This window comes from Lagopus leucura, unplaced genomic scaffold (assembly GCF_019238085.1).
Source record: "Lagopus leucura isolate 7727_CA_CO unplaced genomic scaffold, USGS_WTPT01 Super-Scaffold_1, whole genome shotgun sequence".
Taxonomy (NCBI): domain Eukaryota; kingdom Metazoa; phylum Chordata; class Aves; order Galliformes; family Phasianidae; genus Lagopus; species Lagopus leucura.
The window spans coordinates 33,640,845-33,666,495 of record NW_024962250.1 but is presented as its reverse complement, the minus strand read 5'-3'; the positions used below and the strand labels follow the sequence as shown (position 1 = coordinate 33,666,495).

Here is a 25,651-nt window from a genome sequence, read left to right as displayed (position 1 = left end):
TGTGAATTCCTCATTGTTGCATCCTTAGGAAGTCAGCTCTGTTCTGGAATGAAAGGGTACTAGAAGCCACAGTAACAAGATAAAATTGATTTTCTTTAAATATACACACTATATGCAGTATTTCTGTGAAGATTTTAATCTACCCATGTTGTCTGGTACAGCACACTGCACCTGCGAGTAGCTGCTTAAGAACTTAGAAGTACCTCCAAAACCCAGCTTCTAAACTTGCTTGCCTACTCACTGCCACTTCCTCCTGCTTTACAGCGAATCCAAAATCTGCTTTTGGAAAGGAGTGTTGTGTTACGTAATAAAGCAATCCACTAAGCTATTTAGAAAGGACAGATTAAAATTTTTGTAATACGCATACACAACAACCCCTAGCAATCTCTTGGTACTTGCTTCTTGAGATTTTCTTCTGCCACTTGTGAGGAAACCCACCCTAATTGCAGCCATCTAGAAACCTCTCTAATCTCTGTTAGTCATCCAGGCTCCATCTTTAATCAATAGAGAGATAGGCACCTTCAAAGACATTCAGATAGTGGGATGAATATCTCAGCAAGGAATTAATTGCCTGCAGAACTGCCTGTCTCCCTTCCCTTCCATCTCAGTTTATTTACAGAAGGAGCCTAGATGATGGATTTAGACCACATGCTTAACTTCCAGATTGTTTCAGTTGGATGAGATGTATCCCACCCTAAACATTTGACCTCTGAGAACATTTATTTCTGGCTATAAATAGGAGTACCTGTTATTTAAAATAATACCACATGAGAAGAAGTCATCTTAAATTAATTAAAATTAATTAAAATTCCTGTGACACCTCCAAAGCCTGAAAACATTTTCCTATGTTCCAGAAAAGCATCTCAACCAAACAAATGCAAAACTGAGGAAAGCTTGGATCCAACAAGGCCGGGAAGCTCATTTTCCTCCTCTTGTCTATGCATAAAAAACAAGTGGGGGAAGTTCAGACATGGCAGCTTTAAAAACTTGAAAATACCTTCATTTGCAAACCTGGCCATTAGATACTTAAAAAAACAACACAGAAGTTTTGTCAGGAGTGGTTGTGAAAAAGCTCATTAGTTGTTCAGACTCCCATCTGTACATCTGTATTGTTAGGAATCTGCTTCTCCTAGGGAGAATGTTGCACATGATCGCATAAAAGACCAGCCAGTTTATTAACTACAGTTAATTTACCTTTTTTAAAAGATAAATCTGCATTAACTACAAAACATACTTTGATCATTTTTCTATGTGTACCCTTTAATTTCAAGTGTATTCACAAAATAATAAGACGATAGGTGATACATTTCAGCAAATTTCAAATTCTAGCTAAACAAGATCTCAGCGTAAATCTCAAAAACAAATCACACTGTAAGTAATTCTTCATTTTTAATGATTACAAGTAAAATAAATGTCTCTTGAGCTACAGTGGCTTCAATATGCAGTTGTGTTGCTCTGGTGGTTTTGTTGTGGTTGGTCAGTTGGTTGGTTTTTATTTATTTTTTATTTTTTTGATACCAAGCAGACTGTAAAAATTATTTGCATAACATGTTTTAATATTTATAACAACAAATGAGCAAACCTTTTCCTTCAGAAAAAGGCCCACAGAATTAAAGTGCCTCTCACAAAGGCTGCGTATTGTGAAGCAAGTAACTTGGATTCTGTATCTCTGGACTTATCTGCTTCCACAGCTACTCCACATTCTTTTAACCTTATCTTCCAAGGCATTCCCCAAAACATGGCTGCTTTCATATAACCTCACTTATCTAAAACAGGCAAGTTACTTGTAGGTATCATTGGCCCCTTGGCCAAGCGTGGAAAGAAAAACAATGGTGCATGATTACAAGTAAACTTTTTCCTGTTTGCAGAAAGCAAACATAAAAGACATTTTAAGTTGGAATCAGAAGATTCAGCTGACAGTGGTTCTCAGAAAGGTCATTCTGTAAGAGAGATGGTCATTAATTTACCATGGTACAGGCCCAGTTTTAAGTCTTACGATTTGTGAAGACTGGTTAATTTTTCTTGTCATTTCTATGTGAAAATGGAGATGGGGACGGCTGGATTGGTAGTTGTTTGTTTGGTTTTTTTTCCAAGTGAAGTAGAAATCAGGAGTATGAAAAGCCTTTATATAAAGTATGGCCTATACCTTTTGAAGCCATTTCCTCCTAGTCCACATGATCCAGTCTGTCTGGTTGCAGCATTGGTTGAACCTGCACCTGCCAAAAGCAATGCGTCTTAAAAGCTGACACAGGCGTTATACCAGAGGGCATTATTCCAATGGAGACATTGCATGGAGGAGTGCCTGCCTTGCCAGTGGCAACTGTCTCTGCCATACTCTTCCAGTTTTTCATTTTGTCATCGCTCTTCATAAAGGAATGAAATGGTAATACTGGTAATGGTAATACGATGTTTTCACCTGTATCTTGTGAGTTTTTTATTATTATTATTATTATTATTATTCTGAGATTATGAGTGCCTAGATTATGAGCACCTTACAGCCTGTTTTATTTCATGTCAGCTTTGTTGCAGGATCATTCTGAGTAGCTCAGAAAGTTACGATGTCAGAAGTATCATAGTCTTACATATTTCTAAAGACTTATAAGAGGTAGAATCATAATTTGCAGATAATGATGGTATTGTCAGCTGGAAGCACTCTAAATAATACTTGGAAAACAATTTTAAATTGATAGAGTATTATCTGGTGATGTCAGAAGGATTTTTTGGTAGGACCAATTTCTTAAGAGGAACAGCAGCTTTGACTGTCACAAAGATCATCCCTGCAGCTGCACTGCCAAGGATGCACACTGAAACCTTAGGCGGGTATGTATTAAGGTAATTTACAGCCATCTGTGACAGGAACTCACATTAATAGGTTAAACCTAATGAACAAACTCATGTTTGAGACCAATACGCAGCTATTATTAGTATTGTGCTTAAGCTTAAAGGTTATACAAAGAGTACCTGAGGTCCTCTCAAGAACGTGCCTGGTGAACATCTTTGTCAGTCCTAGCCGAGATAGGTGACAAATAATGTCACAAAGACTGGAAAGCAGCCATCTACAGAAACAGGGGAAGCATCACCGGGCACGGCGATTTCAGATTAGGATTTCAGACTCGCAGCAATATGAATTTTATCTACATCGCATGTGTTGCAGTGCCGACATATGGTGCCGCGTTGACTTAGCGCTGAGCCCGACTTCTCCCAAGCTGTTAGCTTTCATCTCGCTGCTACACCTCTATACAACGAGACGCAGGGGCAGGCGCCGCCCACAGGGCCAATGCCCCTTCCTTCGGCCCGGGAGCGAGGCGGCAACACCCGGGGGAACAGCGGGGAGAACCGCAGCACGGGGGGCTGGGGGAGGCCGAGGCGAACCCCGCAAGGGGAAGCGGTCGCGGGCACGCGCGCAGCCCTCACGTGCACCGCGCGCACGCACCCCGCCCACCCCCGTCCTTCGCCGTGAGCGCGCCCCTCTTCGCCCCGCCCCACGCGCTCCCGGCCCGGCCAATGGGGCGGCGGAGGAGGTTAACCCCTGGCGGGGCGGCGCGGCGCGGGCGGAGCGGAGCAGAGCAGGAAGCGTCGGGGGAAGGAGGCAGGCGGGCGGGCAGGAGGCCGCCGTCGCCGTGCTGAGGAGAAGGAAGGAGGAGGAGGAGGAGGGGAAAGAGAAGGAGGGGGCCGCGAGCCCGGCCGCCGCCTTCACCTCTTCCTTCCGCCCGCTGCGGGGAGCGAGCCGCGCGGGAGCACCTGTCACCGCCGCTAGGGTGAGCGGCGTCCTCCGCGCTGAGAGGCGGCGGCGTGAGAGGCCCGGCGCGGCACGGCGGAGCCTCGGCGGGGGGACGGCGGCGGAGATGATGCCGGTGAGTAGGGAGCGGCCGGGCCCGCCGCGCCGGCCTGGCGCCGGGATACCTCCGGACGGAGCGCGGTGAGGCGCGGCCGCCTGATTCTCTCCGGCCCCGGGGCCCGACGGCTGCCGTCCTGCGCCGGGCCGGGCCTGGAGTGGGGGTGCCGCCGAGCCGCTCTCCTTCAAAGCAGCAGTTTGGTTGCGTTGGCATTTTCTCCCCTCGCGGGCCGATCCCGCGGCCGGGAGACGGCGTCCAGCTCCGGGCGAGCTCGGCTGCGCGTCCGGGAGGAGCTCGGGAGAGGGCCGCCGCGTCTTCCCTGGGAAAAGAGCTTTTATTTACGGCTCCTCCGCAGTGCTCGAGGCGCTGCAGCAGGACGCCGCTCGGGGAGAGCAGTGGGGACGTCTTTCAGGAAATGTCACCGCTCCAACTTTGCTCCGCGGGTGCCGGCAGGAAGTGCGCGGCTCGGTCGGATTGGGATTGCGGGTAGAAGGGCGGCGGGTAGCGCTTGTCGGCAGGCGTCGCGGCGGGCGGGTTAGTGCCGTGTGCCTTCCGACTGCCTTGCTCGGCTACCGGAACGCTCTGCTGGTGCCGGAGGAGGATTTCTTTGAGCTGCGTGCGGTGGAAAACGGCGTCGGAGTTCATTGAGCTGCGGGCGTGCGGGTGGCTGTCGGCGAGTAAAAGCCCAACTGAGACGGCGGTGACAGCCCGGCTCGCGGCAGGGGCTCGGAACTGCGTGAACTGCGCGGCCCTTTCCGAGCCAGGCCATTCTGTGTTATGGTTCTGTGACTGTCAGCGTGCTCGGCTTCCATTGCTACTCTGACCGTGCTTTACATTCATAAAATTCTTACTGAAAACCTATGCCAACGGTAGGCTGGGTCATAACGCGTGGATTTGCTTCCCGTTACTGACTCGTGTGTGAGTCTGAGGCAGATGTCATAACTTCCGTGCTCCAGTGATTGGCTTTCTGTAGAAGTCTATGGTACTGGCTTGCTGTTTTCTTTTTCTTTCTTTACAGCTTGGTGAGCGTCTCTCTGCCGTGCTGTTGCCTTCGTACTTGTAGAAATATAGCAGCTGCTTGTGGTTATTTGAAAGTGTTATAAGATTCTGACTTTTATTATGTTTTTGAAATCTACTTCAAAGTGCTTTCACACCGACAGCTGAGTTTTAATAAAAACAAATTACCTTGCTGCAGTGGTAGTAATGTTGCAGATTAGAGCTTGCTGAGTCTGAATCCTGAAATAATAAATATTTTGCTTTTCTGAAGAGCTTTTAGATGCTCTTATGGGCTGTCTGTCATAAAGTACTCAGGAATATACATATTTAAATGGACACTTTGATAGTGCCATTAGTCTTCCAGTTTCTTATCCCAGCTATTTGATTTGTGGGCTGCAAGGATGGGAAATAAACCATTTACTGGAATAATCAGTGCATAATGTCAGTATGATGTGAACATATGGCTGTAGAACTGGACCAAATGTGGTTGGCTTTTTTTTTTTTTTTTTTAAACTTGAGTTTTCCTATTCTGAAAAGAGAAAAGCTGTGCTGGGATTCCTTGACTTCAAATACAGAGGAACTGTTTTCTCCTTGATCCTGTTGTGTTTCTCCATAATTAGCAGTAGTGTATAATAATGGGAAGAGGACAGACTACAGTACTGCAGGAATTGAACTGTAGCAAGTGGGCATTGCTACAGCTTTGTCAACAAGTTGAAACAAAGTGTTTGGGAAATAATAAACTTCTATTTTTTTGTGACTTGCATTTGAAGTACTTCATTGGGGCCATTTTGGAATCGGTAGTTCTTTAGTGTTCTGTACATTGGCTCTTAAGAATGAAGTAATGTCTGAAGAACAGAAAATGGAATGATAACTTTTTCCTCTTTTCCTGTATTTTGTTGTTAGTGGGGAGTTTTTCACAAGGGAACGGGGTTACTTATGAGAGGCTTTATCAGCTATGATTTCTCCTGCTATCAGGATATCTCTTCCTTAGCATCCTTTCTGTGCTGGTCTGTATTGCTTACTCTACTTTGTTTTTATGAGATAGGAGATCAGGTTTATTGTTGGTTCTGAACACAGTTGGGCTTCCAAGAAGTAATGAGATGCGGGCTGCGCTTTGGTTAATTTTGTGTGAAACTGCAGCTCTTACTGAAAGATAATCCCTGGTGTGTATTTTATGTTAGACTAGAGAATACACAAGTGGATCTTAATATTACAGCGTGCATTAATATCCTTCTAATTGCCACATATGTTATTTGTCTATGAAGACAGATAACACGATAGAAAGAGCACAAACCAAAGATGGATCTACTCGAATGAGGTTTAAATTGAGCCATCTTCCAGGTGAATTAGGAAAAGGTTGTTTGTTTGTCTTTTGTGTGTGTGTGTGTGTGTGTGTGTGTGTGTCAGGTTTTCGTTTTGTTTTTTGGTGTTTGTTTTTTTTTTTTTTTTTTTTTTTTAGCCACCATCCCTGGATGTGTTTAAAAGCTATTTGAATGTGGTGCTCAGGGACATGATTTAGCAGAGGGTTGTTAGGGTAGTATGGTTAGGTCATGGTTGGACTCAATCTTTGAGGTCTTTTCCAACCTGAATGATTCTGTGATAATACATTGAGTCTGAAACCTTTTCCAGCAAGCCCACAAAAGGTGATGCTTATTCTTCATTTAAAACATTTGAAGCACTTTCAAATCAGCATCTGTGGTTGTCTGCCTTAGAAAGGTCACTGCTAATGGTCACTATCTCGTCTAAGTCTAAAGGAAGATGTGTAGCTTTAACAAACTTAGTATTAGCAATCTTCAGTGATGCTGAGATAAAATATATTGTAATGAATTCAGAGTGGTATAAATACCAGCAGTACTGATACCATGCTGAATAAATCTGAACTGACTGGAGAGAGTAATTTGCAAGTTTATCAGCCATTATTAATGGAGTTATTTATTGCGGTGATGCTTAAAGGCTAGTTCACGTTTTTTGGATTGTGTCGCTGTTTTATTAGGGTAATAAAATATGGCCTATTCTGTGGTTTAAAAATAAGCTCGTGGGCTCCACCATGTCCATGAAAAGTGACTTTTAATAGACTGCATTGATAATAGAATGTTTAGAAATATTTGACAGATGCTTCATTAAAATCCACAAGTATATGAGAAAATCTTGAGGAAATTTTCATGTCTATTACTCTCTCTTCAAAATTAACGTAGATGAGGTTGTCCATTGCAGGCATTGGAGAAGACTTATTAGAAAATAAAATGCTGCTCTACCAGATGAAGTTCTGTTAATGTAAGAAATGAAGTTTGGTGTGAAATGCAGGCCTTCTCACTGTGTTATGAAATCCATGCCGTGCTCTTTTGATTCTTCCTATCAGTGTTGCCTAGCAGGGGCTGACCACGTCATGCCAAAGGTTGTCCATACACAGAATAAAGATGGTGCCTTTTGGGAACAGTTTGCTTGCTGCTGAATTCAAAGATCTTTATTCTATCTTAAACATTCAGAGCACTTTAGATCTTGTTTTCAAGGAAGCAGATTCAAAGACTAAAATAATTATTATCAAGAATAGAGATTTGAAGAAGCAAACTGAGTATTGCATAAATAGGGGAGTCGCTGGGAGTGCCTCTGTATCATAATTTGCTTTTACAATTTACCATTCTTAAATATTATCTGAATTAAAAGCTTAGTGCTACCATGCAGTAATTCCTAGCACAGCATAGCTCAGAATATCTCGCCTCTAACTGAATGTGCCAGCCTGGAATGTGCAAGCCCTGGTTAACCTTGGGTTTGTCCAACCCCTGCAAAGTGAGGGTTTTTTCCTTAAATTGGGAAATGTTATGAAGTGATTTAAAATACCGTTAAAAGATCTTTCTGCTACTTCTCTGAGCATCCTTTCCATCAGTTTTGGATCTTGTGTCTCATTGATTCTTAACTTAGAACACTTCTAAGTAAATAAATACCATAACATTTTAATCCTTCAGGTTGTACATTTTTCTAGTTGCTTGGAAGGCTGCCATTAGAATCAGTTAAACTCAGAAGCATGTAAGAATCTGCAGTGTATTCAGGAATATATCCTCGGAGAGCTCTCAGTGTTGTAAGTTTCAAATTTTTAATGAGGGGCAGTAATAAAACTTTATTGTGCAATAACAGACACTGTCATACAGAATCACAGAATCACCCGGGTTGGAAGAGACCTCAAGGATCATGTAGTTCCAACCCCCCTGCCTGGTAGGGCCACCAAACATACACATTCAGATCAGGTTGCCCAGGACCCCGTCCAGCCTGGCCTTGAACACGTCCAAGGACGGGGCATCCACAACCTCCCTGGGCAGCCCGTTCCAGGGCCTTCAGAGGTAGATTTGTGTGTCAGAACTAATAATACCAGTGCATAAATTCTATGACAAATCAAAGGACAAGCGAGTATATGATCTGTTTATTCAAGACAGTTGCTTTGAATCTGAATTTTCAACCGCGTTGCCTGGATTTCAAGTGGCTCTATTCTTTGACTTGAATGTAGCTCAGAGGTGTGTGTAACCTTGCTTGTGGTACAGAGCAGGCGTTTATCGTGACGGGGCAGTAGGATGTTGGGGATGCTGCATTCCTTTCAGGGCTGAGGTTTCACAATGGAGATGAGCTGCACTGACCTTTTCCTCTGACCACTGGCTGTGGCCGCTTCCTCCTTCCTTGCTCCTTGCTGCTCCTTCCCACCGTGTGCTTTGAGCACACTGTACTGCCTTCCTTAGTAACTGCATCCAGGGTGCTATAAATGGAAAAAATAATTGCACTCAAGGGATGCGGAAGGTATAGGTGTGCGTATACATGAATATCCTGCTAGGCTAGTCCATTAAATCAGCTTATTGTGCTGATTTGCTCTCGTTGTCTGTGCTGGTTCAGAAAGGAGCAGGCTGCAGGGGTGAGAGGGCCAGCAGAGGAGGTGGTAGGGAAATGGCCTCTCCCCATTTCAGTACTGCTTGATTCTCTTCTCCACTTGTGTTGGGAAGCTGTACCCAAACATCATCTATTAAATTTTCTTCTCTGGCTGTTCACCAGTTCAGTAGGACAGTGAAATGAACCTTAAGATCGCTGCACTGCAGTAACACTGTGACTGTAGAGGTAAGTTCTGCTGCTTTTCTGGGAATCTGGTAGTGCTTTGGAACAGGAGCAAGTGAGGGACTTAGGATTTTTGGTGAAACATGGTACTGGGGGAATTCTTGAGAATCAAATGCAAAAGAAGTTGTAACCATAGCTAATCAACCAATGTAATGTTTAGGTAGAGGTCACTGGTTTGCTGTCACTTGTCTTTTTCTTTGCAGTATTGTGTCTCTTCTGGTTTCTGCCTGCTCTTTCCTTATTCTCAAAGACTCATAGCATATTTGAGCCTCAGCCTTCACCGGTTGGAAGTAACCACTGCAGGGGCTACTGTGCTCCTGTCCTCCCTGCTGCCCCTCTCCTGCACTGCTCTGTGCTTGTCTCATCCCATGCTGAGCCACTTCAGTTTGCTAACTCAGCAGGAAGTTGTTTGCTTTTTTTTTGTCGAGGTTCTTTTCTGACAGCTTAGCACACGGAAACTGCCTCACTGCGGGGTCAGAGAGGTGCTGGAGCTGTCACAGGGAAGGGCAGAAATGCAGAGATTACCGGAAGGGTGTCATCAGTTCTGTTGGTTTATGTTGTTGAGGTTTTCAGCCTGAAAGAACTGTAGGGCAGTGAATGAATGTGGGGAGATATGTCTAAAGGCTTTGGTATGTAATTTGTGGCCCAGGTGGCAGAGAGGAGGAACTTCCCACATCTTTGAAATCAAAGCAAGAAAACTGTGCAGTGCTTGAGGTCTCTGACAGGTTCATGTGGGAGAACTTCACCGGTCCCAATTCCTATGGGCTGTCCCCATGCACATTGGCACAATGCATTAAGTAGCATCTGAATTAATTCTGTTCTACTTCTCTCTTGGAAGCCCATTTTTTGTCTCTTTGAGGCTGGCAGACCTTTCTCTCTCTCTCTCTCTCAAAACAAACAAACAAACAAAAAAAAAAAACAGTGTATATCTGTCCTGATTTCTGAGGGTGAGTAACTAGCAATTGTTGAGAGTTAGTGTTATGTGAGAGAAGAGCTGCATTACTGGTATGACAAAAAAAGTAATGCTTGCACTGCTCTCTGGTGTTTAAAGGAGAGAAAGAGGGCAGTCTGAGACCAGCAGACCATAGCCATCAAGTACAGTCTTACCTAAATAAAAATATTTTCTTGAATTTTTCAAGCAGGATTAAGTCTTAGTTTAAGGTAACAGGTATGGTTTAGATTGAGGTGATATACCTCAAATGTATGTTTAAGAAAACCTGTTTGTAATCCTCTCCCCTAATACAACTTGTCTAATGTGGTTCAAGGCAATTGCTGCACCTGTTGGTGTTACTTTTCTTCTTTTTCTGGAAGTTTTCCACTTGGGTTGGGGGTGGGAGGGGAAGCTTCAGAAGGCATATCTGGATATCTTGCACAATCTCTACAAATGCATTGATCTAAGCCTGACCTCAGTCTATCTCATTTAGCTGTGGAGAGCTGTTTTCAAATATCTTGGTTCCTTCCTTTGGGGAACTGTGTAAGAAGATGGTATTTGTACATTTCTGTGGTATGATTAATGTCTGTGAAATTCTTCTCAGACTGCTAGGGTTTTATAGAGGTAACATCTTAGCCAGAGCACGTGCTGTGTGATGGATGTGGTGGTCAGCATCAGAACTACTAACCCTGTTAGATGCTTAGCTTTATTAGAAACAGCCAAGCAGCATCCTTATCATTCAGGTTGCTGTTCAGATATTTTGATAGAGAAAGAGGCGAGATTTTCCTGCCATGTATCTAAAGACAATAAACTTTTGGAAGTGTAACAGTTTGGCATGATTCAACAGGCTAACAAATGGGCTTGCAAGTGGGTTTGTTACTATTCATCCAACTGCTTGGAGTCTGTATGGGAGATATGGAGGTTTTGAAACAGTGTCTTATAAAAATAAACTGTATAACGTCTCTGTGTGCTGTTTCATCTCTGCATGAAGCTCTGAATGTCTCATCATGTCTGATGCTTCATCTCCTCACTTACTGCTTGGTTGTCCCAAGTTATCTAAATTTTGGAAAAAATTAACTGTAAGGAGCATGGTTTTCTTCTAGCAGAAAAAGGTCTGTAATGATTGACCTCCTTTACACTTAATCATGTCAGCATCAATGCAGTCATTTCAAAACCATATTGCATGGATTGGTGTCTACTATCCCATGTCACTTAGAAATATTTTCAGTTCTTTCTCTGGCTGGCTTCTTGGAGTACTGATGCTGTTACTGTTTTATCATCGCTTACCACCACATCACTAAGACTGATTTGATGAGGAATGTGATGAAGAATCAAAGCTTCACGTGGAAAGAACCGAAGGTCTGTTACTTGCAGCCCTTCTCAATTCTGTGCTGTAGCACTTGTGTTAGCTTTCTTTTTTGGATAATGGGTAGCAGTAGCATGTACTTCTGTCACACTGGCAGGAGGTAAAGTTGTGAGCTAGGTTTAAGTCAGTTTAATCTCGGAATTATGAACTGCTCTTTTGGACCCCTGAAGTTTGCTGGGGTCAACTTAAATACTTATATTTGGGTTAATTTATATCAGCTAACGTGCTTTTCTCGTTTTTAGCAAAAGATAAATGCTCTGGAATTTTGGTCCTCTTTTCATGTTTAACAACCGTTAGATTTCTAATAGCCTATTTTATATCTTTGTTGTTGATGTTTTTAAGCTACGAAGTCAGTCAGAGAAAGCATTTTAAGCGATGGATGTGTAGGCTACACCCATTACAACTCGAGTAATTTATCAGACACACAAATACTGTGTTGGAAACACTGTATCTTGGTCTTTTCTGACATCTCGCCTAACAAGTGCTGTCCCCATTTACTGCAGCCTCTTAGGTGCAGTTGTAGCACACTGGGAAGGAAGGTCCTCTTGAAGCCACCAAGTGCTGTTTGGTTTGTGCTCTCAGAGCTCTGAAGAACTGATAGCAGAAAATTACAAGTAAGCTTGATCTGGAGTGTGCAGGTACTCATCTGTACCCTTTCAGAAGTAGGGGAAAGCTTTTGATCAGCTTTTTCTTACTGTGCTCAAACTGCACAAATATTTTCAAGCACTGAGGTCTCAGCAGCCTCTTTGCTTCCAGTGCTTGAGGATGAGAATGTCCTGATTGTGTCTGGATTGCTTTATAGCCCTTCTGTCTTCCTTTCCCCACCTTAGCTGGAAACCCAGGTCATCCTGCTTTGTTAAACACTGTAGATTTTTTTTTTGTGAGAAAAGGTGTCTTCAAACATAGGAGTGAACACCATGATGTGAGTGTTGAGACAGGCAAAGTGGAATCAAAGTTATTAAAACAAGTAGGCTTTAAATTGTTAGTGAGATCACAAATGCAATGTTATGCTTTATTCCTTTTGAACTCCTGCTGTTATATATAAATACAAAGGTGTTTGTCCCTTACTTCAGTGTATTCTTAGATGCTCACATCCATGGATTGTAATCTATTGCTTTATGTTAAGTAGTTTTCCATTCTGTTTGCTGTAAAAATTGTGTATGTTTTCTGGAATGTCACTTTCATTCTATTTGCTACATCATCCCATGTGTTGTTCAGAGGCCAGGAGTGTCTTTTTGTTAAAATGCTTTAGTAGGGTTACAGCCCATCTTTCACTTTCCTGTTGAGCAGGAATTGAGTGGGTGCACAGTTTTCTGAATATGAATGTTGTTGAAGACTTTGTCTTCATTTAAAACACTCAAAATCTCTTCATGCTTTTTGGGCAAAAGAAAGTCTCCTCCTTTGTTTAATTTAGGATTTTGATGCTGATGACATGAGGTAACCCGATATGGTTGTGGTGTCCTTATCACTGTCTCTCCTAGATTCATCATTACCTGTGTAGAAGTAGCAGTGACGAATCAGTCAGCCAGGAAACTGTGTTGGGTCAGATCCTGAACTTGGAGACACTTAAGAACTGTAGGAGAAAAAGGAAGGAGCTACACCGTGCTTGTATTGCTCTTGTCACTGTTCTGATTTAGCAAGTGACCACAGGTGTTCTCAATTATTTCAGAAGTTGTGAGTGACAGCACAAAAGAAGAGGGAAGTTCAGTGATGCTCGTTTTCTAGTTCATAGTCTTCTTGGAAAGGTCCCAATTGCTCACAGTGATGGCAGGTTTTAGATTTGGACCTCCCCATATATGCATGATGTATTTCAGAAGTATTAAGCCTTTCTATTGCAATTACAGCGGTCATAAGTTTTTGGGGTTTTTCTGTTGCCATTCACAAACATCCAGTGCGTAGCAATAGTTGGAAGAGGGGCACAATGTGTAAATATGGGCCCAGCTTTGTCTCTCAAATGTTTACTCATATGATAGTTTGTTTTTCTGGCAGATAAAGATATGATCTGTTTTTGGAGAGCAACCAGTTTAGATTTTTTTCACCCTTTCAAAAGCAAAACAACCCTTTCCTTTTAATGAATATCCTCTAGATTCTCATTTATTTAAAATGTTCTCAGTCCCTCATAGGTTAATGTTTTGTTGCATTCTGAATGTCTGAAATACTTCTACTAATTATATTCCTACTATATTAATTATAAAGCTATTTACATGACACTTGTTTGCTGAGGAGGAAGGAAGGCTGCACAGGATCAGAATGTTTGCATTTCTAACAAAATGCATTAAGGAAGGACAGTGCTGTTTCTGAATGTTGAAGCAAGCTAAATATGGCATCTTACTTGTTTTTTCTTCCTTCTGCTGCTGCTCTAGAGAAGGGTAATGCCACGTTTCTGCAGATTGCAAATTGAGCTGAGAATCCATTGCTCTTCCCTTGCTGCAGTTAATGTCTGAGGTGCTGCTCAGAAAATGTAACATATCTGCTGGAAGAGAGATGGGTTGTTTAAGTTCTCTTGCTTGTGTGTTTTTTTTTGTTTGTTTTGGTCCCCCCCCCGGATCACTTGCTTACTCCTTCTATTCATTTTCTCTATTAAGGGAATGGATTGGGCCGAGGAATATGCTTTGCTCGTGCAATTGCACAGTAAGAGCTAAGTTGGTGCCATCTTGCTGTCCCCCACTCTGGATCCTGAGCAGTGTTGACAGGAATGATGATAAACACTCCGTGTCCCTTGACATGAAGAGGCAGTCAGAACCACAGTTTACCATTTTGTATTCTCTGCTGCTTGAATTACGTCCAGCAAGAAGAAAGAGTTTGCCAAGAATGGCGCAGTACTTATGCCTAAAAATACTATAGTTTAAGTGTGTGGTGGGTTCTGTTGTTTTCTTTAAGCTGATTGGTCTTCTAAAATCATTTTGCTGATTTAAGGAAATGTACTGTGGAAACGTCTCTGGGAGACTTGGAGAGTTTGAGAGTTGGAATCATTTGCTCTTGGAACTTTTGCTCATCTCATTGCCCTCTGCAGCAGAGAAATCACTTGTCTCTTCTGAGACAGACAGAGCCTTATATGTAAATTTATTTAAGATGAATATTTAATGTTTGTCATTATGATATTAAACAAAGATGACTATTGCACAATGAGAGGATAGCAGAACTCCCTTACTGCAACCTTGCCTAATTAGGGGAAACTTGATCTCGCCTATCTTGTTCCTGTCACAACTGTGGCCTGTCTTGTTTCTTTGGAACATCTTATCACTGCTCGTCATTGCTGCTTGAATTCGTATGCCAGCAGACCAAAAATACTCCATTTAAGTAGTTTTCACTGTAGCTGTTGCACAGGAACTGTTCTAGGTTTTAGCTCTGCACAATATATTTAATCACTGCTGTAACTTTGACATGAAGAATATTTTAAGAATGGTTCTTCAGAATATTATAAAAACATCAAAAGAGAAATCCTGGCTACCGGAAAAGACTGGATGTAACTCTAAAAACTGGACAAGGGACAGAGTTATAAAAAAGAAGGTGGGATTACTTTGCTTTTTGTTATTTGCTGTGAAATTGGGTTTTAGAAGAAATCACAAAGAGCTGAGCACTGATTTCTTCTCATGGATTAGGGTGTTTGTAAGTGCAATCTTTCCTTGATGGCTTTCTTTTGTGTAACAAATATCTAAGTTTATAAAACTTTACCTAGTAATAAGCTCAGTTGGAGTTTGTGGGCAGGGGGAGGAAGGGAACCCTTGCGTGCTTGTTTTTATTTGTTTGATTCAGCCAAAGTGGGTGTCTGACAGCAAAATAGAGCAGCTCTTAATTTTTAAACCTTCCACGCAAATACTGAAGTTGAGAATTTAAAAGAGTTCATTTCTATTCTGTGCAATTTCTACTCTGATGATGGAAGGAGAATTCTGCAGACTGCCTGTTGAATCCCAAGGGGTATGTTCTTCTTTCACTTCTTACGTTTTTGCCAAGCCAGATAACGTTACATCACAGATTGAATGGCTGGTATTCCTGCGAGCGATCTGTGAAACAATCAGTATTTTGTTAATGGAAGAAAGCCGTGACGGTTTGTTCTCACTGTGCAATATGGAAAAGAAGAGAGGAGTGCTGCTTCTGATTGTAACTTTATGAATGGGTGTGAGTCTGTAGGTTTCATAGATGTTTTTAAAATGGAAAGTGTTGTTGGGTTGGCCACGAGCTGCCTTTATTAACTGACAGAAGACAAATGTCTCCCCTAAAGATCCTTTCTTTTTGTTTTTTCCTCCACTCGGTCAGCTTTGTCTTCTGGTATGGATTTACTTATTAGCAAACTTATTAAATGAAAAAGCACAAATATATAGCTGTTATTTTGTAATTATCTGATGAGATTGATGGGACAGCTGCATAGGAGACAAGCTTTTCTGGAATTCAGTGCTTTTTGGATGACTTTGCAGTAGCTTTTGACAAGGTCAAACACAAGATTGTAGAAACATCAGCACCTCCCTTTCCCTCGCCTTGGCCAAAATGTTTTTAATAATTTGAGAACGCTCCATTCCGTGATATAAATTCTGTGGGACTCTTCTGTTACAAGCTGGTTTTTAAGGTGCAAGTGTTCCCTCAATGTGCTTAACTTTGTTCTTCTTCAGCTTTGCCTTGTGTTGTCCTGAGTTGTCTTTTAAAGGAAACTCAAGTGCTGCTAATCTCAAAATGCAGAAATCTTAAATAAGGCTTCTCCCCATACCTCCTACCTCCCAAGAAAGTTAAAGGCTCCTTTTTCTTTAACATTTTTTAGCTTTCTTCTGGTTCAAATGGAAAGCTGAGATTCTTTATTAAATAAAATGATCTCTGAATGTGAGTCACCGTGGATTAATTTGGTTTTGTTCCTAATTTATTGTAAGTTCACCAGAGTTTACTGCAAATCTTACAGGATCTGGAGTTGTATTGTTCTTTAGTAACATGGTTTGGAAAGCAAAATATTTAACAGTGTTTTTAAATGCATTGTTTCTCTCTCCAGCTGAGTAAATGAAATAGGCAGTTAATGTTGTAGGACTGTTGATTCAAGCTGTTCGTGCTTCTAATGTATGATGTACGGGTTATCATGACAGATTGGAAAGACTTACAGCTCTCAACATGAGCGTGGAGTTGAATGAGATGTGGCTGCTGTGCTGCAGGGATTCCTCCCTTCTTTTCCATAGGAGTTTTAGGGCCTCAGTTTGTCCCGCGTTCCCCACTTAACTTTGAACCATTTGATTTGGAGGTAGCTGAGCTGGAGATGTGAAGTACAGTGGAAACATGAGCATCGTGCATTTTCGAGGAGTTCCCATTAAGAAGCCCAAACGATTGTAAATGTGCTTAGATGTAGCAGGCATTTGCTGGTTTCCTAAATAGATGAGCAATTTATTTTTCTTTCTAATCAGAACAAAATTGATGTGCCTGCTGATTTATTTATTTATTTGTTTACCTCCTGGAGCTGTAGATAAATTTCATTGAAATTAGGCAGGCAGTAACAAATGAGCTTTGTCATACAAAGACATACAGACAAAAAGTATTGTAGAACAGAAATTGAGTATCTTCAGCAAGGCCAGCAGGTATCCTAGAATGTTCTGAAGAAGTCTTGGAGTTTGCTTCTGTTCACCATTGATAGACGGCAAGGACTCATGTTCAGTAGTCCTATTACAAATCAGAGCATAATAATTTAGCAAGGTGAGAGTACTTTCTTTGAACTGTCATGACTTCTGTGAGGGGCTTAAGAAGTCCAGTATCAACTGATGAGCACACAGAGCCTTCCAGGTTTCTGCCTTCTGCTTTTAATAGTGGTGGTTTTACGCACTGAAAGATAGCACGTGGCCTGGAGTGGGATAGTGTGAAATTTCAAAGCCTTGCTCTGGAAAAAATAAAAATCTCTTCATTTGAACTCAGTTAGCTAATGACAGAATGTGCTTGGCAAGAACTTGTTGGCATACCTTAAGTTATCACTGTGCTCTGAAGTCTCTTATGCTGTAACTTGTGCCTTGGCAGTCCTTTTGTGGAATTATTTGCATCAAAGAGCAACAAGATCTCTTGCTGTTCCTCCAGATGTAGCAATTTAGGAATCAAGCCAACAGATAATGATGCAGGGATGTTGAACTCATTCTGTAGCGAGTGCCAAATTACATTTTCCACTATAAAACATCACAAGAGGCATGTTTTATATATTTCTCTAACTTCAGGCTGTGTTCCTTTTAGCTTCCAATGTTAAATATTGCACTTGGACAGATTTCCTTTTAAATTAAATAGTTTTGTTTGTAGTGCAAACTCTTAGCCCTTTAACTTGCCCCTTTCCAGCTATAGCCATTTTCTCTTCTGTAGCCACATGCTTATTGCCCCTCTTTTTAACTAATTTATCAAAATCCCAACTGCTGCTGGCTTTCAAAGGAACATTCTGAATCTAAAAGGCAGCATTCCAATGTTGTGACAAACAGCAAACAGCTTCTGCAAAGATAAAGCCTGCAGAGCTGGCGAGGCATAGTGCCGTGGCTTCTGATAGAACCAAGTGGGTTCTGAATGTCCTTTGGAGTCCATGGGCTGTTCGTGTGTTTACACAAGTGAACTTCTAAATTGCTGTTGTTTCACCAGGTTTTGTTTTCCTGGAGCTCTGGAAGCCTTCCAGCCAGCTACTACTGTACCTTTCGTTATAATCCACAGACCTGCCTTGCTTAGTTGGATGTATTTAAATACTTGATGATGTTGCTCTTTCCTTCCTCTAGCCAAACTGCTGGCTTGTTTCTCTGCTGTCCCAGAAGCCTGCCTTATTTGGAATAACGGGCTTTACATTCTGAATCTGCCCTTGGTTCCGTAGCGTCTTCTCTTTCAGTAACAAAGAGCAAATAAAGAGCAAGCAGGTGTAGGTTTTTGAAATGGTCTAAATCCTGTGGAATGCTGGCTGTCAGAGCTTATTTTCTGAAGAGGACAAAAGTAACAGTTGTGAAAGTCCTGAGAGAAAACATCTGTGTGTTTTTTCCTCCCTTCTTTAAGCCATTGCATGTGTGTGGGCATGACAGAACTGAGGGAAGATCTCTTTTAATTCTTTTAATGTATAATGACTGCGTTTCTATAATAGAAATTAAGTCATTTTTTAAAAAGCGATTGCTGTGCTCTACCAAAATCACAGAATCACACAGAATCACAGAAGAATCCCAAAAGAAGGGATTTTATCCTCCGTTGCTTAGTTTCTGGCTACGAGTCTTGGCTGACAAAACAGTTGTTACCTTCTTGCTACGTTTTCTGTAGTCAGATTGTCTTGTGCAAATGCCTCCAGAGGTGGATGTCAAAGCAAATGTTTTGTCATCACTGGAAGAAAAACAAGCAGGTTGTGAGCCTGTGTAAAAAGGGCTTTTGTGAAGTTAGTTCAAATAAATATGTTTATAAAGCATAAATTTTCAGATTTGATCAAAGTAAAAAATGTATTCCAAGGGAAATATTAGGTTTTTGTTTTTGAGTATTCTTATGAATGCTTACGTTTATCAACAATGAAATGTGTGCATTTAATGCTTCTTAACAGCCTGAAGAAGAACGATCTGATGTTTTTAGCATCAGAGACCTGCTACCAGTGTTGTGACTCTTGCAGGTCATTGGGAAGCAGTTGTCTTCAGATTTAAAAAGAATGCATGAAGAATCATGGTATTGGTTTTGCAAAGTATGCAGTCTGGTGGAAAGCTTTACTCCTTCTTGTATTCTACAAGTCTGTACTGGTTACACTGCTTCTGTGCATTGTACCAATGCAGTCAACAACCATGACTGAGTGCTAAACTTTGGCCTGGACTGTTTGGTGCAGGTAGTTGTGAGGAAATGTATTCAGAAATATGAAATTGTACTTGTTTATTTCTCACCCCGTACACAAGAATGGGGGGAAAAATGTTGAAAAGAAGAAATGATAAATGCATGAGGAATAGAAATGTGCTTGATACTTTTATATGAAATATCACAAATACAATGCAGGAAATCTACAGTTAAAAAGCGTAGTTTCATTCTAAGCATGCTGGTGAATAACTTGTTTGTTAGCCTTGCTTCAAAGATTCCTCCTGAGTACATGAAAGTGGGATGGTTGAATCTTACTGCTTTTCTGAGACTTACATATGCTAACCAACGTTAGAGATTTACTGGGGATTTGTTCCAAATTGTCACAGTAAGAAAAAATTACTCAAGAATACATCTTTACATAGTCTTAATTAAAACAGTTTTGTGTTTTTAACTTTGTAGTTTGGTTTCTTTCAAACTATAATCACTTAAAGCTTCCCCTAATCAAGCCTACATTCTGAAAAAGGGACGGTGTATGTATTGCAAGGAAAATTCAATTCAGTCTTGGAGCTTGAAATGTGCAACTAGAATTACTACAGCTTTAACCAATGCAAGATTTATGTAGCGGCATGAATTCCATGCAAGCAAGCAAACTTGCATGAAGTAATTGATAACTTGTAACCTTGTAACTTTTTTTCTCTGAACGTTTTTTGTGCAGGGTTGTGGATTACTAGCTTGTCACCAAAGGGACGGTTTTTCACCCCTTAGCACTTTTCTGATAGCTTAAATCAATTTTCAGAGAGCAGGGTATCAGGAGATGTGTGCTTATACTGAATTATATTAGCCTGGAATGCCACAGTGTACTGCATTATCTGAGTTAGTAAATTAACCTGGACATAAGGCAATTGAGGGATTTTATGTCCTAGTTTAGGCGATGGGGTTTAATTCTATTCAAGCATCAGTGTTTTCTATCTTGGGGTAATATAGGGATTGTTTGAGCAAGATGTATGTGTTATCTCTATGAAAATACTTGTCAAAGAGAATCCAAATATATACCTGTCCTTCATAATTTGAGATAGTAGCTGAAGATCAAAAGCATTGGGTTTTGGCTTTTTGGCTGTGGCTGGATGTTATTTCTTTCTTTATTTGTAAGACTGCAGGAAAAGGGTGAGGAAAGGCTTTGAATGAAGTTGGAAGTTCTTAACTCTCTAAGCAATTCCAAAACTACGTATCAGCTGTAACTTTTTAGTTTTGTGTAGTTCTTATATGTTTTTTTCCCAATGATAAATAATAGCATTAGTGAGAGTTGAACTGATCAGCTGGAGGAGTCTAAATAGGCAAAACGAGTTGCATCTGCCTGTTTAGTAGCTTTTTTTCAGCTCATTGTAGCTTGTCTATTTTGTAACCAGAATGACAAAGGAAGTTGTTTGTGGAAAAGGGTAAATTTTAGGTGTATATAAGCACAATAAACAGTACAGAAGATAGCCTAGGGACATCTTTCACCACGTGCAGAGCAGAAGCTGGTGTAAAGGACCACTTCAGCATCAATTACTTAATATTGAGTGAAAAACAATAGGGAAGGAGACTCCATGTCACAGTGGAAAAGGGAAGTGCAATAAATTGTGCTTAACAGGACAGATACAGAAAGATGGTGTGGTTGAAACCATAGGTTTGAGAAACAGATTTTACTCAGTTTAAGAAAAAAAAAAAACAAACAACAAACACACCAGTGAAATTTTGGGAAACTGATAGGTGTGTTTCCAAGTTCTGAGAGCATGAGCTGGATCAGCTGATAGAAAATGCTGTCTATACCTTATGTGGTGCACAGATGAACTAGAGATGGGTCTGGGACACAAAACTGAGAAAATGATTGGTGTCAAAGATACCTGTATTACAACTTCTAATGTTGGGTCTCTGTTATAATGAGTATGAAATCTAAAGGCTGTGTGCCAGCCATATAGAACTCAAACTGGTAGTCAGGCATTCACAAGAATTAACTGGGGATGGTTATGATTTTGGAGTCATCAGTAAGAAATGAGGTCTAGAAAGATAAAATTGCAGTCTCTATGGAAAATGCTTGGTGAAGCTTGTGGGCAACATTATCCAGCTGTGGAAAGAGAGGAGGTAGGAAGCAAGGATAAAGATCTTATGAATTTATCCCTCTCTCCTGCTCCTTGAGAAATGGCAGGAGTGATTAAATGTAGCTACAGAGTGGTATGGGAGATGAAAACTGAAACTGGAGAAATGGAGACAGCTGATGAAGAGCATATGTGTAAATATGTCTCTCTGCTGGGTAAAGATTTCAGCTGAGTGGAAAGTTCTTGGTAAGCTGAGAAATGAGTGAGATAACAGGGCAGATTGTGATGTTGGTAGAGTTTACCTGCCATGGAATAGAACTGAACCATGAAGGGTTATACTAGAAGTGGGGAAGAGTAAATAGAAGCAGGAATTGGAAATTGGAATAAAGCCATTGGTTTGGAAGGAGGAGTAGCAGACAGGTGGCATCTGTATACTGAGAAGGCAAGTGCAAGATTTTGAAGCTCAGTATATATTCTGTAGAAACAAAATACAGCACAGAAGCACTGCAGTGACATAGTCACAAGTCGTGGGTAGATCCTATTGCATCCTGCTGTGTCCACACGTTAAGATTTTTGATGGTTGAACTGGATTGCTGATATGATTATGAACTCATTTTTAAGAACATGGGTTTTCACAATTGTTGCCATTTGGAATCTATTTAAAATGAGAAATCAAAGGAATTACCAGTTCTCTGCATTCTGATCCTTGGGTAAGAACAATTTTTTCATAAAATGAGTTTACGTCAGTGGGTGTACTGTGTATTTCACAAGTATGCCTTGCTCATATTCTTCAGCAGCAAATTTCAAGGTTCCATCAGCACTCGTTCCATCAGCACTCCTTTCTATTTTTTCCTTATGAATTACCTTTTATTATTCCATCTCCACCACAACTAGGGAGAGCTATGACTCTGACTTGAAAATCTAATTAATGTTGTGAGATGTTAATAATTCTCAATATTTTGAGTCTTCCTTTTGTTTCAGGCCATCTGTTTCACAGCACAGTGTTTCAGTTCCCATGGTGTTACTCCGACAACCTGTTAAAAATAAATAAATCCTTACTTTAACAACTTTGCTTGGGAGCAGCATGAGAACAGCTGGCTACAGAACCTTGCCTCTTTGTTAGCAAGCCACCTTTCCTGGTTGTCTTGCAGATGATATTGAGTGATATCGTTCCTTGGAGAAAGCAGAGTACTAGTACTGACATCTAAAATCAATCTTGGATGACAATGTCTGAGGCTAGGAGAAGATTCAAGTTAAGCAGTGTAAAGTTTTGACCAGGCTTTATGGAGTTTTTCCTTACAACCACAGTCTTGGACTTCTGGGGTGGATGGTTCAAGAAAGCTGTGGAATTTCCATCATGAAAGGTTCTTCAGAACAGGTTAAACAAGCATCTCTGCAGGATAATTTCAGTGTAGCTGATCCTGCCTGAGGCAAGAGACTGGATCAGATGACCTCTTAAGGTTCCTTGTAAGTTTTATGTTCATATAGGACTCTTTCCTCTTAAATACTAGGTAAAATTCCACTACTGGATTCCGCATCAGATATATATTCTGTAAAAGGTTCCACATCCACTGAGTTCTGGCTGCCCCAACTCTGTGTATGAGGAAAAATAACATTGTGAGCTGTAAACAACAGTTGGTTACAGACATCTTCATTATCTGCTGTTGTATCCTATCTACTGTAGCTCACTTTAATATTACTGTTGAAGAAACTCAAGGGTGAGTGCTAGTATATTTACAGCCCCAGAGGGCTGCTCTTTGCATGGAAATGGAGATAATTTGAAAACTTGAGGATAAGTACAAGCTTGGCAGGCTGAGAGAGTGTAGAAATGTGGGCTAAAATAGCCTGAAGGTCTGACGGGGAAACTGAGAAGTGGAAACATCCAAATTCCTTGGAATTTGTCGCGTTTCTGAAATAGTCAGAGTGCTGGGATAGACTGCTTTTGCTCAGTGTGTAGCTGTTAGTAATGCAGACCTCCAGTTTGGTACAGGTCTCAGAAATGAAAGATCTTACAAATATGTAAGATCTGTGCAAATTGAAGCACAACTCTAGTGAAGTGAAGTGCTCATTTAATGAAGAGCTGCTAAATGATTAGGTTTAATCTTTGTAGTTCAATATATGATGCTAAATTTTATTTATTAGAAAGATCTGAGTACTGTTTCTGAAGACAAAGTCAGTAATTTGCTCATATTCTTTAGGGACATCCATTATCAAAGTCACATCTTTGAAATCTTGCTTTATCTGTCTTCCATTGCTGTAAGTTTACAGAACAGTATTGTGACTTGTTTACTGATTGGAAATTGAGGTGTGAGGGAGAGGAGTTGATGTGAAATTTTGAGCAAGAGCTGAAGGTTGGGTATCTCTTTGAGGATTTAGTCTGACATAGAAATAGCTGCTTCCAAATACAACCTTAGCTGGTACTCAGACCACTCTCTTTCAGGGAAAAAATGAATCTCTTCAGAATCCCTATATTAGGACTTCTGTTTCTTGGATTTTTATTTTCTTACAAGCCCCTCAGCTGTTGAAAACACATTTCCAACCCTTTGCAGTTAATGCCATGAGGGCCTACAAACCAAATCCATTAAGAACATTATATGAGGCAGAGGTCTTTAGCAGGGGAAATTTGTAGAAACATAGAATCACAGAATGTTCTGAGTGGGAAGGGACACACAAGGATCACCGATTCCAAATCCTGACTCCACACAGGGCCACTCAAAGCTCGGTGTCCCTATGGCTGAGAGTGTATTCCAAATGATTCTTGAACTCCAGCAGCTCAGGGCTGTGCCCACTGCCCTGGGAAAATCTCATGTAGCAAATGAATGTATTATTAACGATCATGTCATAATACATGTGAAGCAAGGGGGTAAGCTGATAAGTGCAGTTTTTTGAATGCTTGATGTTGCAGCAGGACACATCTACTGAGATGAAGAAGGATAGGAATAGCTCTGGATGTGTTTGTGTGCACATTTATTTAAGAAGAAAGGAATTTGAATAGAAATTTATTTCAACTTAGGGTAGTGTTATCTCTTAGAACTAGGCTTTTGCCTTCCGGAGTTCTTTCTACTTTTTCTTCTTTCTGTTTTCTTTGACGTCAAGTCATCTGGAATATTCTTAAGGTGGCAACTTTCCAATTGGAATTTCTGACAGCAGTTACTAGAGGGAAAGTTGTCCTTTGTTATAGATTTGAATGAAGAAAGCAAGCTTAGTGTTTCTGCGACGAGGTTGCACATATCTGATCAACACAGCAAGCTGGGGGTGGGAGCTGAAGAAAACTGGGAAAACCTCTGATTTCTCAGTGGTTTTAGCTCTGGCAGGTAACTAAGCAGCTGCAGCTCTTCACAAGATGTCACTTTCTGTCCCTGTGTTTGATTTTTGCTTTGTTCTACCCATATTTTAGTCATGATTTTGAATATTCTGCTCTTTTTTTTTTTTCTTTCAGATGATATTAACTGTGTTTCTGAGTAACAACGAGCAGATTTTGACGGAAGTTCCAATTACACCAGAAACAACCTGTCGTGATGTAGTGGAGTTCTGCAAGGAGCCTGGAGAAGGAAGTTGCCACCTGGCTGAAGTATGGCGTGGAAATGGTAAGCAAAATGTATGGTGGAAATTGATTTAAATTCATATGACAATTATTTAACCAAAACACTGTTTTGAATGTCAGTGATTCCTAATTGTACTTTACCTTTTTTTTTTTTCTAGCAAACTTTTGTGTAAAGCATGGTGTTCAGTGTCTGTGGAGATGAATGCAATTATTTTTGATGTTTTTTCTTCGTTTCCTCCCTTAGCATGAACTAATTGGCATGACAACAACCGTGACAAATTGATAAAATGTGTGTCTAAAATGTTAGTCTTCTGTATTTAAGATTTTCAAGTTATATAAAGTATTCAGTATCTGCCTCAGTATAAATAAAAATGAATAAATAAAGATGGGTGTATTTTCACTTCTAGGTGTCATTTATTTCAGATAGACATACAGCATCTTAGGGATGGAGTAGAATTTAGTTAACAATTTGGAATGCTAGTGATCTGCTCATACAATAGGTGGGTGCAAATTATTCCCAGTCCTGCTTCCTCACTGCACACAAACACTACCTGAAATCTAAGAATGCTTGTAACAGAATATTAGAATCATACAGTCTGTGGATTTTTCCTCCTGCATCTTAAATAACAAAAGTTCTGCAGATAGAATTGCACCAGAATAAGATGTAGATCTCTGAATTTCTCATGAATATGTACCATCAAACACTTCACAGTTTCTCTTGGAGAAAGCAGCAGTCTGTCATCTTTTTGTGCTGCAATTTTTATTTTACAGAACGAGGGGATGATCCTCTTCAAGTGTATTCTGGACTCTGCTTCTAGAGGAGTTTGAGCAGTTAAGTGTAGTGCAAGCTTCCAGGTTATAGTATACCAACATATGGGTAGGATCAGTGGATGAGTGAAGATAATACATTCTCATCCTGCAGTTACTAAGGTCACTCCTATTTGAATTAATATTTGTCATCAGGTTTTCTATGAAGACTGTTAGGGTCATAACTTGAGATAGGATTCTTCATATTTTTTTATAGAAGGGTTGTATTTCTTCAGGGGCTGCTTATTCATTTTGTAAAGCAGA

The 25,651-nt window shown here is 40.8% G+C and overlaps 1 protein-coding gene across 6 annotated transcripts in view; it reads left to right on the top strand.

The window, feature by feature from the left end:
* Positions 1–3,624: 3,624 nt before the first annotated feature.
* Positions 3,625–25,651, top strand: part of PPP1R13B (protein phosphatase 1 regulatory subunit 13B) — a 62,487-nt gene continuing 40,460 nt past the window's right edge. For 5 of the 6 annotated variants that reach the window (XM_042866911.1, XM_042866892.1, XM_042866901.1 and 2 more), the window contains exons 1-2: positions 14,505–14,731; positions 24,476–24,623. In XM_042866911.1, coding sequence (XP_042722845.1) covers positions 14,606–14,731; positions 24,476–24,623 — 274 coding nt within the window. In that variant the 5' untranslated portion in view covers positions 14,505–14,605. Of the gene's footprint in view, positions 3,855–14,504; positions 14,732–24,475; positions 24,624–25,651 lie in introns of those variants that run through there. The other variant, XM_042866917.1, reaches the window with a different exon arrangement.